Here is a 20,958-nt window from a genome sequence, read left to right on the forward strand (position 1 = left end):
TACTAGAATGCTTAAATGGCCGCTAAAATTTGTAATATTGGGTATCGGTATCTGGGTTTTTTTGCTAAGGAAATTATTGGATATCGGTATGCGCCAAAAATGTCATATCGGTGCATCACTAATCTTTATGCATTGTTTTAAAGTACTTAGGGTAAGCAAATTGGATTGTCCCAGTAGCGATTTGTAGAGTTGTGGTGACATGTTTTGGGGATTTAGAGGTATCTATATATTATTTTGAATGCTCAAAAGTGAACAAAAGTATTTAATATATTGTATATGTCAATAAAAACATCCTGTGGCGTTCTGCATTAGCATCGAACAGCCCCCGTGATATGCAACTTTTCAGGGAAGTTAGGAACAAATATATACAGGCAGTTAGGAAAGTTAAGGCTAGCTTTTTCAAGCAAAACCGTTCTGGGACACTGTAAAGTCCATGGAGAATAAGAGCACCTCCTCCCAGCTGCCCACTGCACTGAGGCTAGGAAACACTGTCACCACCGATAAATCCACTATAATTGAGAATTTCAAGAAGCATTTTTCTACGGTTGGCCATGCTTTCCACCTGGCTACTTCTACCCCGGTAAACAGCCCTCCACTCCCCACAGCAACTCGCCCAAGCCTCCTCCATTTCTACTTCACCCAAATCCAGATAGCTGATGTTCTGAAAGAGCTGCAAAATCTGGTCCCCTACAAATCAGCTGGGCTAGACAAGCTGGACCCTCCTCTTTCTAAAAGTATCTGCCAAAATTGTTGCAACCCCTATCACTAGCCTGTTCAATCTCTCTTTCGTATTGCCTCACAACCCCCTTGGGTTGTGCCGTGGCCGAGATCTTTGTGGGCTATACTCGGCCTTGTCTCAGGATGGTAAGTTGGTGGTTGAAGATATCCCTCTAGTGGTGTGGGGGCTGTGCTTTGGCAAAGTGGGTGGGGTTATATCCTTCCTGTTTGGCCCTGTCCGGGGGTATCATCGGATGGGGCCACAGTGTCTCCTGACCCCTCCTGTCTCAACCTCCAGTATTTATGCTGCAGTAGTTTGTGTCGGGGGGCTAGGGTCAGTTTGTTATATCTGGAGTACTTCTCCTGTCTTTTCCGGTGTCCTGTGTGAATTTAAGCATGCTCTCTCTAATTCTCTCTTTCTTTCTCTCTCTCTGAGGACCTGATTCCTTGGACCATGCCTCAGGACTACCTGGCATGATGACTCCTTGCTGTCCCCAGTCCACCTGGCCATGCTGCTGCTCCAGTTTCAACTGTTCTGCCTGCGGCTATGGAATCCTGACCTGTTCACCGGACGTGCTACCTGTCCCAGATCTATTATTTGACCATGCTGGTCATTTATGAACATTTGAACATCTTGGCCATGTTCTGTTATAATCTCCACCCGGCACAGCCAGAATAGGACTGGCCACCCCTCATAGCCTGGTTCCTCTCTAGGTTTCTTTCAAGGTTTTGGCGTTTCTAGGGAGTTTTTCCTAGCCAACGTGCTTCAACACCTGCATTGCTTGCTGTTTGGGGTTTTAGGCTGGGTTTCTGTACAGCACTTTGAGATATCAGCTGATGTACGAAGGGCTATATAAATATATTTGATTTGATTTGATTCCCATAGATTGGAAAGCTGCCGCGGTCATCCCCCTCTTCAAAGGGGGAGACACTCGAGACCCAAACTGCTACAGACCTATAGCTATCCTACCCTGCCTTTCTAAGGTTTTCGAAAGCCAAGTTAACAAACAGATTACCGACCATTTCTAATCCCACCGTACCTTCTCTGCAATGCAATCTGGTTTCAGAGCTGGTCACGGGTGCACCTCAGCCACGCTCAAGGTCCTAAACGATATCATAACCGCCATCGACAAGAGACATTACTGTGCAGCTGCCCTGGCCAAGGCTTTCGACTCTGTCAATCACCACATCCTTATTGGCAGACTCAACAGCCTTGGTTTCTCAAATGACTGCCTCGCTTGGTTCACCAACTACTTCTCTGATAGAGTTCAGTGTGTCAAATCGGAGGGATTGTTGTCCGGACCTCTGGAAGTCTCTATGGGGGTGCCACAGGGTTCAAATCCCGGGCCGACTCTCTTCTCTGTGTACATCACTGATGTCGCTCTTGTTTGCTGGTGATTCTTTGATCCACCTCTACGCAGACGACACCATTCTCTATACCTCTGGCCCTGCTTTGGACACTGTGTTAACTAACCTCCAGACGAGCTTCAATGCCATACAACTCTCCTTTCATGGCCTCCAACTGCTCTTAAATGCAAGTAAAACTAAATGCATGCTCTTCAACTGATCGCTGCCCGCACCCGCCCGCTGTCCAGCATCACTACTCTGGACGGTTCTGACTTAGGTATTTGTAGTTGTCCACATATTCTAGGTGTCTGGTTAGACTGAAACTCTCCTTCCAGACTCACATTAAACATCTGCAATCCAAAATTAAATCTAGAATTGGCTTCCTATTTTGCAACAAAGCATCCTTCACTCATGCTGCCAAACATACCCTCGTAAAACTGACCATCCTACCGATCCTCAACTTCAGTGATGTCATTTACAAAATAGCCTCCAACACTCTACTCAACAAATTGGATACAGTCTATCACAGTGTCATCCGTTTTGTCACCAAAGCCCCATATACTACCCACCACTGCGACCTGTACGCTCTCGTTGGCTGGCCCTCGCTTCATACTCGTCGCCAAACCCACTGGCTCCAGGTCATCTACAAGTCTCTGCTAGGTAAAGCCCCCCTTATCTCATCTCACTGGTCACCATAGCAGCACCCACCCATAGCACGCGCTCCAGCAGGTATATCTCACTCGTCACCCCCAAATCCAATTCTTCCTTTGGCCGCCTCTCCTTCCAGTTCTCTGCTGCCAATTGTCTTGTTTTGCACACTTTGTACAAAATAATAAAATGCAGTACTACAAGCTGCAGTATTTATTCAGAGAAATAATGTTTACTAGTGCACCAGTGTCTAGTTTGAACTTTAGCTTTGTGCCTTGTGTTCCTATCGCAATGTCAACAAAGGCTTGCTCTGTCTCTGATATTTGACTTTTCTGAGTCACTGAATCAATAAACGGTTCATCAGCGTTTGACTCTTTGATTGACATTTCATCTTCACTCACTGTGTGTACTGTAATTACTTCGCCACCATGGCCTATTTATTGCCTTTACCTCCCTTATCCTACCTCATTTGCACATGCTATATATAGACTTTTTCTACTGTATTATTGATTGTATGTTTGTTTATTCCATGTGTAACTCTGTGTTGCTTTATGTGTCGAACTGCTTTGCTTTGTCTTGGCCAGGTCGCAGTTGCAAATGAGAACTTGTTGTAATGAGTGCGTACTGGCGGCAGAGAAGTCAGGCGCAGGAGAGCAAAGACTGTTACAACGACGCAGTTTAAAAATAATATCCCCATGAACAAAAACAATATATACAATGGGACAAAACCCCGTAGCACACCAGACATAACGTGCACAAGAACTTACAATAAACCATTTCGGACACGGACATGGGGGAAACAGAGGGTTAAATACACAACATGTAATTATAGAATTTAAACCAGGTGTGTGGGAAGACAAGACAAAACAAATGGAAAATGAATGGTGGATCGGCGATGGCTAGAAGACCGGCGATGGCGAACGCCGCCCGGACAAGGAGAGGGACCGACTTCGGCAGAAGTCATGACACTTGTTCTCAACTAGCCTACCTGGATAAATAAAGGTGAAATAAAAATAAATAAATAAATAAAAACAAAGATTGCTATTAAAATACCAAATTGTTTCTTCTACTACCATGTGTGTCCCTAAGTGTTATGTCATTGGTGTTAACACCTTGAAAATCAGTCATTGCACAGATACAGTACACAACGACCTCGAGCATTCCTTCCAGTGTCAAATTGTTATCGGGGTAGGGGTCTAAATTAAAGACAATTATTAGCTAATCCCACCCTTTTAGTATGTCATAAATTTGAGGATGCTATTGATAATTTGGTGTGTTTAAATTCAATGTGTCATTGTTGTTACTCAATGAAGGGAAATTACATTGTGAGTAAAATTATTAATCATTTTTAAAGGGTTTAATGACCTTAGATTTGAGCATCTGCCGCCTTCATTTAAGAAAATCCTCAATAACCTAAAATGTTTAATTGGTGTTACTACTCCTACTGTTGGCACAATGTTTTTATAATGGTAAAACAATTATTGAAAGTAATTAAGCTGTCATATTAGTTGATTTAGTATGGGAAGATATACCCAAAAAAGCCTAGAATCATTTTTTCAAAAATGCTTTTTTTAATCCAAAATGACATGCCCAAATGCCACCACATTTCAAAACAACCCATGTATTAGCCCCTGAATTCTCTGGCTCTTACCTGGAATTCAAGAGACTGAATGGCTCTGATGCTCCTCAGATCGGCCAGTCTGTTTCATTTCAATATGGACTACACAACATATTTTTCTAAATTACCCTAATTCGTATTCTTTACCTTTTCTTTCTGCTGTGCATCTGGGCTGTGTGGTCCCTCATGGTTTGCCGGTGTTCTTCCTCTTTTACCTTATGATGGACAAGACCCTGGAGTTCTGGAGTGTGAGTGTAGTTCAGGGATTCCACAGGAAGAGGTTGTCACCATTTGAACACCCTCAATTGCCTGTAAACACACAGTCCAGTTCATAGTGAATGATGACAGGCCCTACTGCCTGTAAGCACACAGTCCAGTTCATAGTGAATGATGACAGGCCCTACTGCCTGTAAGCACACAGTCCAGTTCATAGTGAATGATGACAGGCCCTACTGCCTGTAAGCACACAGTCCAGTTCATAGTGAATGATGACAGGCCCTACTGCCTGTAAACACACAGTCCAGTTCATAGTGAATGACGGCAGGCCCTACTGCCTGTAAACACACAGTCCAGTTCAAAGTGAATGACGGCAGGCCCTACTGCCTGTAAACACACAGTCCAGTTCAAAGTGAATGACGACAGGCCCTACTGCCTGTAAACACAGTCCAGTTCAAAGTGAATGACGACAGGCCCTACTGCCTGTAAACACAGTCCAGTTCAAAGTGAATGATGGCAGGCCCTTGTGGCAAAAATGTTTATTTTCATATAGGCCAACTGTAACTCTTCTTTGGCTATGGCACACCAATCCTTTTTTGCTTATATTACATAGTATTGAACTGTAAAAATACACCTCCCAATAATCTTTCCATCCTCCCAAAGTATGCACTTGTTCACTTCCCTTCATCACTCCATCTAAACCATGTCAACACCAGTTTTATATTTGTGGAGAATAGGGTGCATGTGGATTAGGAAGAAAGATGACAATTGTTTGTATGCAAACATGACCTATGTCGCTCTCTTGAGTTGAATCAACCCACATGATTTCGTTGCAAAGCAATGACAACACCATGTGATGTGTTCCAGACTATCGAAAAGGCAGGATGTTTTTGAGAACTGAGCATGAGAAATGAGTCATCATCCCTATTTATCCACTCGAAAGACGGTGAACAAACCAGTTGTTAGCTGACTAGAGAGGGAAATGTATCTGGTGAGTTATTTCTCTACTCAAATGTACCGGCCTCTTCATTGCCTGTAGGAATGTATATTATACCGTAGCCAATAACTCTTGAAGCTGAATAGCCTCATATGAAATAGTAATTTGATGGCATTGGACAGCCATACTATGAGACGTAACCTAGCCTACATAAAAGTTATGATTGATTCTAAATTATAACACGGCTCTTTCTTCCAATAGCTGATCGATTTTTTTCTGCCGCTCCTGGTATTCACGCTCTGTGGCGGCAACGAGCCAGAGCCCGAGCCAGGCGCACTTACACCGACCTACATCTGGAGAGATGACGTGACAGGAGTTTCCTTTACATGCGACAAATGTCCTCCCGGAACACACTTACGGATGCGTTGCACGAAGGACAGCAAGACAGAATGCGAACCTTGCCCAAAGTCCCACTACACAGAAATCTGGAACTACATCGAGCGGTGTCAATACTGCAATATTTTTTGCACGGATGATCAGTTTGTCAGCGTGCAGTGCACCCAATTTCACAACCGAAAGTGCGAGTGCAAGGACGGGTTTTACATGAGACATGGATCATGTTCAAGGCACAGCAGGTGTCTGCCCGGCGAAGGGGTGCTCTCTAATGGTAAGTGATAATATAATGTTAGGCTTTCATAATAAAGATTCATTTTCCACCCCTATGTTTCCAGTTGGCTCTGCACACCACCATGGTTTTCCTTTATTATGGTTTGTGGGTGAAATACACCATGTAGGCTATACAATCAACATTCTTATTTTCCAGGAACAGCATACACTGATGTGACATGTGAACCTTGCCGAGGGGGCTTCTTCTCTGCAGATTCCTCCAGCAGGAAATCATGTCAGAAGTTCACTGTGTGTACTCCAGATCGCACCACTATACCTGGCGACGACAGGCATGATGTTTACTGCTCAGCCTGTAAGAGTGGTTCGATGACACAGGAAGGTGAGAGATTGATGTTAATTTGAACAGTATAATCCACAATAAATGTTGAACGTTTGAAGATTCTGTCCATGCAGTTGTTTAGTCTTTTGGATACACATTAAAAAACATGTATTGAATGACTAGTTTAATAATTGTATGTTGTTGTCACCTTCTTACTTACTAAAACTGACTGAAAGGCCTTTTTGTTTATCACAAATGGTGGTCTCATTTATTGGAATACAGTCAATTAATATGGTTTTGGTTGCTCTCTTTTCTCTCTCTCACTCCTTCACTCACACTCTCTCTGTCACTCTCTCTCAATCACTCAGATGAAGCTATCTGTGATGGAGAGTTGATGGAATTCCTGGGACTGCAGATCCTCACATCAAGAAAGCACAAAAGACTGATGACTGTGCTCAGGAGGAGTGCAGGGAAAAACTTCACAGAAAAGTCAACTGTCCTAGACCTTCTCACAACTATTAAGAACAAACCTAGCAACAACAAACCTTTTGCAAATCGAATGCATGATATCCTGGACACAGACGGGCTGCTCAATTTAAGACGTAAAGTCAACAAATGGTTTCCTCATATGACTTTATAGAACTAATATATTGTAAAATGTATTTTTTATTTAAGCCTATATGTGTGTGTATATATATATTGTATTTATATATATATATATATATGTGTGTATATATATATATATATATATATATATATATATATATATATATATATATATATATATATATATATATATATATATATTACAGGTATATTTTTTCAGTTCCTGCTGATGTGAGGTCTGTCTTTTTCAGAAATATGTCAAAGATTAAAAACAACCTATTGTGAAACTGTCCATAATATTGTGAACCTGTCCTTTAAAACAAATAAACACTCAAAACATCATGTGTGTCAAGTGCATTGAGCTCTGTAGGTGAACTCTGTAGGTGTTGGTGAACTCAGTAGGTGTAGGTGAACTCTGTAGGTGTTGGTGAACTCTGTACGTGTAGGTATTGATGTTCCATCAAAGGTCATGCTGCACTTCAAATGGCAATGCATGTCACTGCATAATCCTCCAGTCCTAAACTACCTACTCTGATGAAGACCCATCATCACCTGATAAAAACATACAGACCTGGAGGGCCTCATTTGTAAAACCACCGTAAGCACAGATAAATTGTACCTACAATGAAATCCACAGCAGCAATGTGATTTATGAATCTTGAACTTGATGTAAAAAAAATGGCAATTTACATAGATTTTGCATGAAATTGTGCGATTTTTAAATGAAAATGAAACAACTTTATTTGATATAAAAAAATGTTTTATAAATGAGCCCCCAGGTACTCTCCATCTATGACCTGGCATTGAGATAAACATTTAGCAACAGTAGGTTTATCAGCATGTTGTGTGTCATGCACAGTGGTTAGAGTGTTGGGCCAGTAACTGAAAGGTTGCTCGATCGAATCCCTGACCTGACAAGGTACAAATCTGTCATTCTGCACCTGAACAAGGACGTTAACCCACTCTCCCTAGGCTGTCAATGTAAATAAGAATTTGTTCTTAATGGACTTGCCTAGTTAAATAAAAAATGGTCTCCATGCATTACATTAGCCACTGCTACTAAATATCAACACTAGCCTATAAGTAATAGGTCAAAAGCACTGGCACCTCCAACAGAAAGTTCTTAGACATTTCAATCCACAAATCCATTAAATCTGCTGTTAAATGGCATCTGGTAGCCACTGCTAATGCTAAGAATCATCAGTAGGACAAATCAACTGCAGCCTACAACTCAAATGCTCAAACATTTCAATCCACTTATGTGGCTGTCAAAGTCCAGAGTTAGTCCTTTCCTATCCCAGTGGCGTATACTGACTTGACTTGGAACTCTTGGTATTTACATATAACTATGTTGAAACTTACTCACCCTGCAAAAGGTGGTCACCCTGGTTCCTCTGGGCAAGTATGGTATTTTTTAACCCACAGAGTCTATATATTTAAGTAGCATGATAAATACATCCCCATCACAATATGTCTGTTTACATTTGATAACACAGCCACAAAGACAAAATTGGCAAAAACATTTAACTTTTGAATCTTAATTTAAGGTTAGGGTAAGGCATAAGGTTAGCAGTGTGGTTGGGGTTAATGTTAGGGTTAGGTTTATAATAACAAAATAAATTGTAGAAATGGGCAGGGTTTAGCCATAATTAAGACTTTGTGGCTGTGTTAACTAGTGACACCCGAGCTACAGTCTTCTCACAAAAATGTCTGTAGTGTCCAAACGGATATGATCCCACCATCGAAAGCAGCGACTCTCACGAACACGTACAGTACCAGTCAAATGTTTGGACACACCTACTCATTCAAGGATTTTTCTTCTTCTTTTTTTACTGTTTTCTACATTGTTGAATAATAGTGAAGACCTCAAAACGATGAAATAACACATGTGGAATCATGTAGTAACCAAAACCTGGAATGCTTTTCCAACAGTCTTGAAGGAGTTCCCGCATATGCTGAGCACTTGTTGGCTGCTTTTCCTTCACTCTGCGGTCCAACTCATCCCAAACCATCTCAATTGAGTTAAGGTCGGGTGATTGTGGAGGCCAAGTTATCTGATGCAGCACTCTCCTTCTTGGTCAAAAAGCCTTTACACATGTGAAAATAGCTTTTTTGACATTTTTGCAAATATTATTACGAATAAAAAACTGATACCTTATTTACATAAATATTCAAACCCTTTGCTGAGACTTGAAATTAATCTCAGGTGCATCCTGTTTCCATTGATCATCCTTGAGATGTTTCTGCAACTTGATTGGAGTCCACCTGTGGTACATTCAAATGATTGGACAAAGTCACACAAATGTCTATATAAGGTCCCAGAGTTGACAGTGCATGTCAGAGCAAAAACCGAGCCACAAGGTCGAAGTAATTGTCCATAGAGCTCTGAGTGTCCATAGAGCTCCTAAGTATGATTCTCATTCAGAGACAACGAACGACACCTGCCTCTGATTGAGAACCGCACCAGGCCAAATACAAAACCACAACATAGAAAAAAGAACAGACTACCCACCCCAACTCACGCCCTGACCAAACTAAAACAAAGACATAACAAAGGAACTAAGGTCAGAACATGACAGTACCCCCCCCAAATGTGAGGACTCCGGCCGCAAAACCTGAACCTATAGGGGAAGGTCTGGGTGGGCGCCTGTCCGCGGTGGCGGCTCTGGCGGGGGACGTAGACCCCACTCCACCATAGTCTCGACCCGCCTTGGGAGCGGCGACCCTCGCCGCTGACCTCGGACTGAGGGCCCTTGCCGCGGGTCCCAAATGGACGGGAGATTCCGGCAGCACCAGACAGGCGGGAGACTCCAGCGGCGCCGGAGTGAAGGGTGATTCTGGCAGCTCCGGAGTGAAGGGCGATTCCGGAAGCTCCGGAGTGAAGGGCGATTCCGGCAGCACCGGAGTGAAGGGCTGCTCCTGACTAACGGGCGGCTCTGGCAGCTCCTGACAGACATGCAGCTCTGGCAGCTCCTAACAGACGGGCGGCTCTGGCAGCTCAGGACAGATGGGCGGCTCTGGCAGCTCAGGACAGACGTGTGGCTCTGGCAGCTCAGGACAGACGGGCGGCTCTGGCAGCTCAGGACAGACGGGCAGACCTGGAGGGAGGAGACGGAGAGACAGCCTGGTGCGTGGGGCTGCCACAGGACCCACCAGGCTGGGGAGACCTACAGGAGGCCTGGTGCTTGGAGGAGGCACCGGATGGACCGGGCCGTGGGGGAGCACTGGAGCCCTGGTGCGTAGCCTTGGCACCACTCCTCCCGGCTGGATCACCATTTTAGCCCGGACCATCCAGAGTGCAGGCACAGGTTGAACCGGGCTGTGGGTGAGCACTGGAGATCTGGTGCATACCACTCGCACCTCTCCCTTTGCCTCCATACCCACATTCGCCCGGCATGTTCGGAGCGCAGACATAGGACGCACTGCACCCTCCCAGCGCCCCGGAGACACAGCACGCAGCGCCGGCACAGGATACCCTGGGCCGAAACGGCGTACTGGAGACCAAACACACTGGGCTGGCACGACACGCCCTGGCTGGATGCCTACTCTCGCATGGCATTTGCGGGAGGCTGGTCTAAGCCCACCGGGCTATGAGCACGTACTGGCGACACTGTGCGCTTGACCGCATAACACGGTGCCTGACCAGTACTGCACTTCTTCCGGTAAGCACGAGGAGTGGGCTCAGGTCTCTAACCTGACTCTACCACACTCCCCGTGTTTCCCCCCCAAAAATGTTTTCGGGGCTGCCTCTCGTGCCTGTCGCGCTGCCATGCTACCTCCTCATATCACCGCCGCTCAGCTTTCGCTGCCTCCAGCTCTGCCTTGGGGCGGCGATATTCCCCAGCCTGTGCCCAGGGTCCCTTTCCGTCCAAAATCTCCTCCCATGTCCAGGAGTCCGGAGATCGCTGCTGCTCGATATCACGATGCTTGGTCCTTGGTTGGTGGGTGATTCTGTAACGTAATTCATCCTCCTCTGACAATAAGGAGTAGGAAGGATCAGACCAATGCTTAGCGTGGTATGTGTCCATGTTAATATAAAATAAATCAACTGAACACTGAATAACAAAACAACAAAGTGAAAGAACGAAACAACAACGAAACAGTCCTGTCTGGTGAACACACAAAACAGAAAACAATCACCCACAAAACACAGGTGGAAAAAGGCTACCTAAGTATGATTCTCAATCAGAGACAACGAACGACACCTGCCTCTGATTGAGAACCATACCAGGCCAAACACAAAACCACAACATAGAAAAAAGAACATAGACTACCAACCCCAACTCACGCCCTGACCAAACTAAAACAAAGACATAACAAAGGAACTAAGGTCAGAACGTGACACTGAGACAGAATTGTGTCGAGGCACAGTTCTGGGGAAGGGTTCCAAAACATTTCTGCAGCATTGAAGGTGCCCAAGAACACAGTGGCCTGCATCATTCTTATGTTTATAAAGTTTGGAACCACTAGGTGAGAAGGGCCTTGGTCAGGGAGGTGACCAAGAACCCGATGGTCACTTTGACAGAGCTCTATAGTCCCTCTCTGGAGATGGGAGAAACTTCCAGAATGACAACCATCTCTGCAGCACTCCACCAATCAGGCCTTTATGGTAGAGTGGCCAAGACAAAAGCCACTCCTCAATAAAAGGTACGTGACAGCCCGCGTGGAGTTCGCCAAAAGGCACCTAAAGACTCTCAGACCATGAGAAACAAGATTCTCATGTCTGATGAAACCAATATTCACCTCCTTGGCCTAAATGTCAAGCATCACGTCTGGAAGAAACCTATCAGGGATGGCCCTATGGTGAAGCATGGTGGTGGCAGCATCATGTTGTGGGGATGCTGTGGGGATGTTTTTCAGGGACAGGGACTGGGAGCCTAGTCAGGATTGAGGGAAAGATGAACGGAGCAATGTACAGAGAGATCCTTGATGAAAACCTGCTCCAGAATGCTCAGGACCTCAGATTGGGGGGAAGGTTCACTTTCCAACAGGACAAACACCCTAAGCACACAGCCAAGCCAATGCAGGAGTGGCTTTGGGACAAGTCTCTCAATGTCCTTGAGTGTCCCAGCCAGAGCCTGGACTTGAACCCGATCTAACATCTCTGGACAGACCTGAAAATAGCTGTGCAGCAACGCTCCCCATCCATCCTGACAGAGCCTGAGTGGAAATGCAGAGAAGAACGGTAGAAACTCCCCAAATACAGGTGTGCCAAGCATATAGCGTCATACCCAAGAAGACTTGAGGCTGTAATCGCTGCCAAAGGTGCTTTAACGAAGTACATCCCAACCTTGAAGCACGTGGGTGGCAGCATCATGTTGTGTGGGTGCTTTGCTGCAGGATGGACTGGTGCACGTCACACAATAGATGACATCATGAGGAACAAAATTATGTGGACATATTGAAGCAACATCTCAAGACATTGATCAGGAAGTGACAGATGAAACTGACTCAGTTATATCACCTCTGTCAGGATGAATGGGCCAAAATTCACCCAACCTATTGTGGGAAGCTTGATGAAGGCTAACCAAAACATTTGATCGAAGTTCAACAATTAAAAGCAATCCTACCAAATACTAATTGAGTGTATGTAAACCTCTGACCCACTGGGAATATGATGAAGGAAATAAATGCTGAAATAAATAATTCTCTCTACTATTATTCTGACATTTCACATTCTGAAAATAAAGTGGTGATCCTAACTGACCTGAGACAGGGAATTCTTTACTAGGATTTAATGTCAGGAATTGTGAAAAACTGAGTTTAAATGTATTTGGCTATGGTGTATGTAAACTTCTGACTTCAACTGTATGTAAATGCAATATTTTTTTTTTAAACTTTAAATAAATTAGCAAACATTAAACATTTTAAAAATCTTTGTTATTACGGGGTTTTGTGTGTAGATTGATGAGGGAAAAAACAATGTAATCAATTTCAGAATAGGGCTGTAACCTAAAAAAATGTGGAAAAGGTTAAGGGGTCTGAATACTTTCCGAAGGCTCTGTGTGACGGTGACAAAGAGTGTCCCCATGAAAACTGATCAAACACACTCGAAGCCTAATCATCTCAATTATAACTTTGACATAACATCAAAGGTCAACATTTCAGTTTCATTATGATGTTATTATATAAAAGTAATATGGTAATTTTCCAAGACAATTTTCTTACACAAGATGTTAATTTTCCAGGAAGAATTTCATACACTATTTAAAACTGTTGAAATAGCATTCATCTCTGCTGTTGAAACCAGTAGGAACAATGGGCAGATTGTGTCACGGATTCCGCCAAATTCGGTCCCTCTCCTTGTTCGGGCGGTGTTCGGCGGTCGATGTCACCGACCTTCTAGCTATCGCTGATCTATCCATTGGTTTTGTCTTGTCTTCCTACACACCTGGTTCCAATCCCATCAATTACATGTTGTGTATTTAACCCTGTTTCCCCTCATTTTCATGTCGGTGATAGTTTGTTGTATGTGTTGGTGCAGGTTGTTCTGGTGTGCGACGGGTTTTGCACCCTCTTATTTTATTTGGTATATTTTGGTATTCTGAGTGTTTGTATATTCATTAAACTGCTCCGTTTATACCAAGTTCACTCTCCTGCACCTGACTTCCCTGCCACCAGTACGCAGACTTTACAGATTGGCCGTCTAGCAATTTTGACAAATGCCAGAAGGGCCGGACTATCTTTTATTAGGGTGAGCTGGTCGAAACTGACAAAATAATAATAATATGAATTATTTATAGGTTGACCAGTGGGCCCGGTTTTTTGATTGGCTGAGCTGTGGCACAAATTCACATTTAAAGTCAAACGCGCATCACAAAAGAGAATGAGACCTGCTCTGAATCTGTCAGTCACTCAGTCAAAACAGATAAACAGAAGGGTGGTGCCGAAAAAGTTAAAGAACAAAAAAGGGCTCTTGAGGCCGATGCTGCTAAATGTACCGACTTATACAATATACAGACAAAATAACTGTCAGTAGTATATGATCCATGTCAGAGTCGTTCTCTGTTTTCTTCCTACCTCGACTGCACCACAGCAGATGATCTGTAATTTCTCACAAACACAGCACTCATCCCTACTATAGTATGCTAATTAGGGAAGGGGGATTCGGGGGAATATTTAGACACGAGGCTACTTGTAATATAGCCTATCAAGTTGTTAGATTGGCTTACATAGGTTAGGCAATATCCATCTACTTGACATTTATACAATTATTTTATTAAGTCTTTAAGTATAACAATAAAGGTGAATTAGGGGACTGTCTGTGCATTTTCATTGTTTTATCAATGTTAATTCGCTTCTAATGTCAGATTACATTACATATAGCCAATGCACTGAAGAGTGGAAAATCCCACCTTCTCCCGCATTTTTCATTCACTGAAAGGTGCGTCACCTATTGGCAGAAATATATGCATGCACAACACTGTCAAGCGGAGCACAGCACTGGAAATTTACCCATATCCACATAAAATAGTCTCAGCATTGTTATTTGACAAACACAGAATGTTGTATATTGAATTCAGTAGAAGAAAATAGAGAGAGAGGATGAGAGAGACCACCAATTCCTTAATGTATCCATTGGCTACAGCCAAAATATGAATGAACTGGCAGTCTCTCTCTCTCCTTTTCTCTCTGTTTTCTTCAATTGAATTACATGTAGCCTAATATTTACACTCTTATCTAAAGTGTGTAGGGGGGAACAGTTGAAATGAACTAATTCGAAATATGTAGTTAGGCTATAAGGTATTATTGTAAGCCAATGCTCATCTAAGGCATTTACTCAGTGATTTTCTTCTTTGTCTAATAATGTGTTTATTCATTCACATCTAGGAAGTAAAACATTTAAACGTCCGTCATAAACCATTCCTAAGGCATTTATACATTGTGTGTTCAGCACATGAGTAAGCCAGTCTTTTTGCAGTCCCTAATCTAAAGTCAGTGCTATTCATACTTTATGAATACTTGATGAAGGTTTTGAGTGACCAGTGTAATTTCTAAAAAAAAATAAAGATGAGCATGCCATTGGTAGACATTCCTGCTGTACCTGGCAAAAGAACAAGCACAGAACACAGGATGTTCAAGGAAATATATATACATGTGTGAATAACTAGCTTACAAATGTGGGAGTAGTGATTAATAAATGGTGAGCAAACGGTTTAGAAATACCTTATAAGTGGTTTATTATGGAAAGTGTTACTCTAGGATGTTGCAGATTCTTGCTATTCTGGTTAATGGTGTGTATTCTTTCCCAGACATCCAGCATGTTTCTTGGCATATTATTATGTGTTCTTTTTCACTTTCTAGTTTATTATGTTTATTGAGAAACTGGAAGGTAATGACAGTTATTTTGAAAGTGATACTGAAAGTTAAATCAGGGTTGGATTGATAGGTTTAATACTGTGGTTAGGGCTTGGATGAAAATGGAATGGAGAAAATGTTTATGGAGAAACTGGAATGTAATGCAAGTTGTTTTGAAAGTGATACTGAAAGTTAATTCAGGGTTGGATTGATAGGATCGGGGTTGGGAATAAATGGAATTTGGATCACTAGTAGTCACCCCTGCAAATTACATACACATCACCGGGCTCCATGCTTTGTCTGCCCACACAAAACCTATTCACTTACTTACTTTGTTACGTCACTGACAGCAGCCACTGCTGCCTTTTAATCTTTGCACGCATGTGTGGTTATGAAACCAGGTGGGCCTATCATTAAACAAGATCATCTTGATAATCTTGCACATTATCTTCACAATACACAAAAGTCTTAACCCACACAGTGACACAAACAGCTACCCTCTTTCAATGGACTATTTCAGAAGCACAGATTTTATTCAATTAAACCTGAGAGTCCTCACGACATGTACAATCTCTTGATATGCAACATTTTCTCTCAAGGGTTTCTAGACATGCAAGAGTGATTCACCCACTCACTGAAGGTCATGTAAATAACAATATACATACTTGTCAATAACCAACAATCAATTATTGTAAAATCGAATATTTGTTGTCTTGTCTTTAGTTTGCCCCTTGTTCATTAGTAGTAAAATATAAATTTGTTTTACTAAGGAGGAAGAACATTATTTTTGACAGAATCTGGAATCCCCCAGTTGTAACGGCTGTCGTGGGTTGAAGAAGATGAGGACCAAAGCGCAGCGTGGTAAGTGTTCATCATTATGCAATAGAACAAGAACACTGAATGACAAAAACAACAAGAGAACAAAATGAAACAGAAACATTAATCAAATGGCTACCCAGACTATTTGCATTGCCCCCCCTGCCTATTTTACGCTGCTGCTTCTCTCTGTTTATAGTCACTTTAACTCTGGTGCTCTAATACTGGAATCTCTCCAACATAAACCAGCCAGCTAACTAGCCAGCTAACGGTCATCAGCTAACCTCTAGCTCAGAAAGCTCTCGCCAGTTTGTACAACGCGATTCAATCAGAGCATACCGGACCTATTTTTCTCTCCATATCCCCGGGTTCCTATCACAAGCTCTGAACCTTCTCACCTTCCGACCTTCGCAGCTAACGTCCCCTGAATGCTAGCTGTCTAGAGCACAAAGGACTGCTGGCTTACGAGGCCCATCGAAAACATTCCGAAGCCACTAGCTAGCCATCAGCTATCCTTTGCTAGCGGTCATCAGCTACCTTTATCCCGGACAACTCTCGCCAGTCTGTACAGCGCGACTCAAACCAGAGCTAGTCGGACTTATTCTTCTCTATATCTCCGGATTCCTACCGCAAGCTCTGAAACAATTGAAAAAATTGTTTTTTAAACATTTTTATTATGATTTTTAAAAATCCACTTGGAATTATAGCTAATGACCCCTGAACGCACAGCCGCTAATCTGTGGCCTGCCTGCTATCTAAAGCACATTGGACTGCAGGCTTAAGAGGCCCTTCTAACATATTTCTTCGGCCACTATACATATTTTGCCAATTGGCCTGGTTTACCACACGGAGCCCTGCTGATCCGTCCGCTGATGTAACTGCACGAGGGGGCCACAACGTCATCCCTCTAAGGCCTTTCTGTTAGCCTGCTAACCCCATGCCGCTAGCTGCCTGAAGCCACGCACTGGACTTGTATGATCACCCGGCTACGCATGCCTTTCCCTAACGTCACCATGCCGTGTCGATTGCTGTTCTGGTTTGTAACTATTGTTTTATTTCACTGTAGAGCCTCTAGCACTGCTCAACACGCCTCGGCTAACAATTTAGTTCCACCTCCCACACACACAGTGACATCACCTGGTTTAAAAGCTATTTTTAGAGACAATATCTCTTTCATTATCACTATATGCACAGGTTTACCCCCACTGTATTCACATCCTACTAAACCTTTGTCTGTAAATTATGCCTTGAATATATTCTACCGTGCCCAGAAATCTGCTCCTTTTACTCTCTGTTCTGAACGTACTAGGCGTTCAGTTCTGTTAGCCTTTAGCCGTACCCTTATCCTACTCCTCCTCTGTTCCTCTGGTGATGTAGAGGTTAATCCAGGCCCTGCAGTGTCTACCTCCACTCCCATCCCCCAGACTCTCTCATTTGTTGACTTCTGCAACCTTAAAAGCCTTGGTTTCATGCATGTTAACATTTGAAGCCTCCTCCCTAAGTTTGTTTTATTCACTGCTTTAGCACACTCCACCAATCCGGATTTCCTAGCCGTGTCTGAATCCTGGCTTAGGAAGACCACCAAAAACCTTGAAATTTCCATTCCTAACTATAACATTTTCTGACAAGATAGAACTGCCAAAGGGGGCGGTGTAGGAATTTACTGCAAAGATAACCTGCAGAGTTCTGTCTCACTATCCAGGTCTGTACCCAAACAATTTGAGCTTCTACTTCTAAAAATGAACCTTTCCAGAAACAAGTCTCTCACTGTTGCCACATGCTATAGACCACCCTCTGCCCCCAGCTGTGCCCTCGACACCATATGTGATTTGATTGCCCCCCATCTATCTTCTGAGCTCGTGCTGCTAGGTGACCTAAACTGGGACATGCTTAATACCCCGGCCATCCTACAATCTAAGCTTGATGCCCTCAATCTCACACAACTTATCAATGAACCTACCAGATATAACCCCAAATCCGTAAACACGGGCACCCTCATAGATATCATCCTATCTAACTCACCCTCCAAATACACCTCTGCTGTTTTCAACCAAGATCTCAGCGATCACTGCCTCATTGCCTGCATCCGTAATGGGTCTGCGAGCAAACGACCACCCCTCATCACTGTCAAACGCTCCCTAAAGCACTTCTGCGAGCAGGCCTTTCTAATCGACCTGGCCGGGGTATCCTGGAATGACATTGACCTCATCCCGACAGTAGAGGATGCCTGGTTATTCTTTAAAAGTGCCTTCCTCACCATCTTAAATAGGCATGCCCCATTCAAAAAATGTAGAACCAGGAATAGATATAGCCCTTGGTTTACTCCAGACCTGTCTGCCCTTGACCAGCACAAAAACACCCTGTGGCGTTCTGCATTAGCATCGAATAGCCCCGTGATATGCAACTTTTCAGGGAAGTTAGGAACCAATATACACAGGCAGTTAGGAGAGCTAAGGCTAGCTTTTTTTAAACAGAAATTTGCATCCTGCAGTACAAACTCAAAAAAAGTTCTGAGACACTGTAAAGTCCATGGAGAATAAGAGCACCTCCTCCCAGCTACCCACTGCCCTGAGGCTAGGAAACACTGTTACAACCGACAAATCCACTATAATTGAGAATTTCAATAAGCATTTCTCTACGGCTGGCCATGCTTTCCACCTGGCTACCCCTACCCCGGTCAACTGCCCGGCACCCTCCACAGCAACCCGCCCATGCCCCCACCATTTCTCCTTCACCCATATACAGATAGCTGATGTTCTGAAAGAGCTGCAAAATCTGGACCCTACAAATCAGCCGGGCTAGACAATCTGGACCCTCTCTTTCTAAAATGATCTGCCGAAATTGTTGCAACCCCTATTACTAGCCTGTTCAACCTCTCTTTCGTATCGTCTGAGATTCCCAAAGATTGGAAAGCTGCCGCGGTCATCCCCCTCTTCAAATGGGGAGACACTCTAGACCCAAACTGCTACAGACCTATATCTATCCTACCCTGCATCTCTAAGGTCTTCGAAAGCCAAGTTAACAAACAGATTACTGACCATTTTGAATCACATCGTACCTTCTCCGCTATGCAATTTGGTTTCTGAGCTGGTCATGGGTGCACCTCAGCCACGCTCAAGGTCCTTAACGATATCATAACCGCCATCGATAAGAGACATTACTGTGCAGCTGTATTCATCGAACTGGCCAAGGCTTTCGACTCAGTCAATCACAACATTCTTATTGGCAGACTCAACAGCCTTGGCTTCTCAAATGATTGCCTCGCCTGGTTCTCCAACTACTTCTCTGATAGAGCTCAGTGTGTCAAATCGGAGGGCCTGTTGTCCGGACCTCTGGCAGTCTCTATGGGGGTACCACAGGGTTCAATTGTCGGGCCAACTCTCTTCTCTGTATACATCAATGATGTCTTGCTTGCTCTTGCTGCTGGTGATTCTCTGATCCAACTCTACGCAGACGACACGATTCTGTAAACTTCTGGCCCTTCTTTGGACACTGTGTTAACTAACCTCCAGACGAGCTTCAATGCCATACAACTCTCCTTCCGTGGCCTCCAACTGCTCTTAAACGCAAATAAAACTAAATACATGCTATTCAACTGATCATTGCCCGCACCTGCCCGCCTATCCAGCATCACTACTCTGGACAGCTCTGACTTAGAATATGTGGATAACTACAAATACCTAGGTGTCTGGCTAGACTGTAAACTCTCCTTCCAGGGTCACATTAAGCATCTCCAATCAAAAATTAAATCTAGAGTCGGCTTCCTATTTCGCAACAACACTTCCTTCACTCATGCTGACAAACAAACCCTTGTAAAACTGACCATCTTACGGCTCCTTGACTTCGGCGATGTCATCTATAAAATAGCCTCCAACACTCAGCAAACTGGATGTAGTCTATCACAGTGCCATCCGTTTTGCCACCAAAGCCCCATACACCACTCACCACTGCGACCTATACGCTCTCGTTGGCTGGCCCTCGCTTCATACTCGTCGCCAAACCCACTGGCTACAGGTTATCTGCAAGTCTCTGCTAGGTAAAGCCCAGCCCTATCTCAGCTCGCTGGTCACCATAGCAGCACACACTCGTAGCACGCGCTCCAGCAGGTACAGTGCCTTGCGAAAGTATTCGGCCCCCTTGAACTTTGTGACCTTTTGCCACATTTCAGGCTTCAAACATAAAGATATAAAACTGTATTTTTTTGTGAAGAATCAACAACAAGTGGGACACAATCATGAAGTGGAACGACATTTATTGGATATTTCAAACTTTTTTAACAAATCAAAAACTGAAAAATTGGGCGTGCAAAATTATTCAGCCCCTTTACTTTCAGTGCAGCAAACTCTCTCCAGAAGTTCAGTGAGGATCTCTGAATGATCCAATGTTGACCTAAATGACTAATGATGATAAATACAATCCACCTGTGTGTAATCAAGTCTCCGTATAAATGCACCTGCACTGTGATAGTCTCAGAGGTCCGTTAAAAGCGCAGAGAGCATCATGAAGAACAAGGAACACACCAGGCAGGTCCGAGATGCTGTTGTGAAGAAGTTTAAAGCCGGATTTGGATACAAAAAGATTTCCCAAGCTTTAAACATCCCAAGGAGCACTGTGCAAGCGATAATATTGAAATGGAAGGAGTATCAGACCACTGCAAATCTACCAACACCTGACCGTCCCTCTAAACTTTCAGCTCATACAAGGAGAAGACTGATCAGAGATGCAGCCAAGAGGCCCATGATCACTCTGGATGAACTGCAGAGATCTACAGCTGAGGTGGGAGACTCTGTCCATAGGACAACAATCAGT

General features: G+C 43.7%; 1 protein-coding gene across 1 annotated transcript; it reads left to right on the forward strand.

The window, feature by feature from the left end:
* The first annotated feature begins 5,381 nt into the window (after positions 1 to 5,381).
* Positions 5,382 to 7,147, forward strand: LOC112221382 (tumor necrosis factor receptor superfamily member 6B). The gene is made up of 4 exons (XM_024383534.2): positions 5,382 to 5,537; positions 5,745 to 6,150; positions 6,307 to 6,489; positions 6,798 to 7,147. The coding sequence occupies exons 1-4, from the start codon at positions 5,529 to 5,531 to the stop codon at positions 7,067 to 7,069; spliced, it is 870 nt and encodes a 289-aa protein (XP_024239302.2). The 5' UTR covers positions 5,382 to 5,528; the 3' UTR covers positions 7,070 to 7,147.
* Positions 7,148 to 20,958: the final 13,811 nt, after the last annotated feature.

Source organism: Oncorhynchus tshawytscha, linkage group LG22 (assembly GCF_018296145.1).
Source record: "Oncorhynchus tshawytscha isolate Ot180627B linkage group LG22, Otsh_v2.0, whole genome shotgun sequence".
NCBI lineage: Eukaryota > Metazoa > Chordata > Actinopteri > Salmoniformes > Salmonidae > Oncorhynchus > Oncorhynchus tshawytscha.

Bases quoted from the DNA above. Each gene is read 5' to 3' on its own strand.
- LOC112221382 (XM_024383534.2), top strand. The intron at 6,151-6,306 runs GTAAGTGATAAT...CTTATTTTCCAG, and splicing joins CGAAGGGGTGCTCTCTAATG to GAACAGCATACACTGATGTG. The intron at 6,490-6,797 runs GTGAGAGATTGA...TCAATCACTCAG, and splicing joins TGGTTCGATGACACAGGAAG to ATGAAGCTATCTGTGATGGA.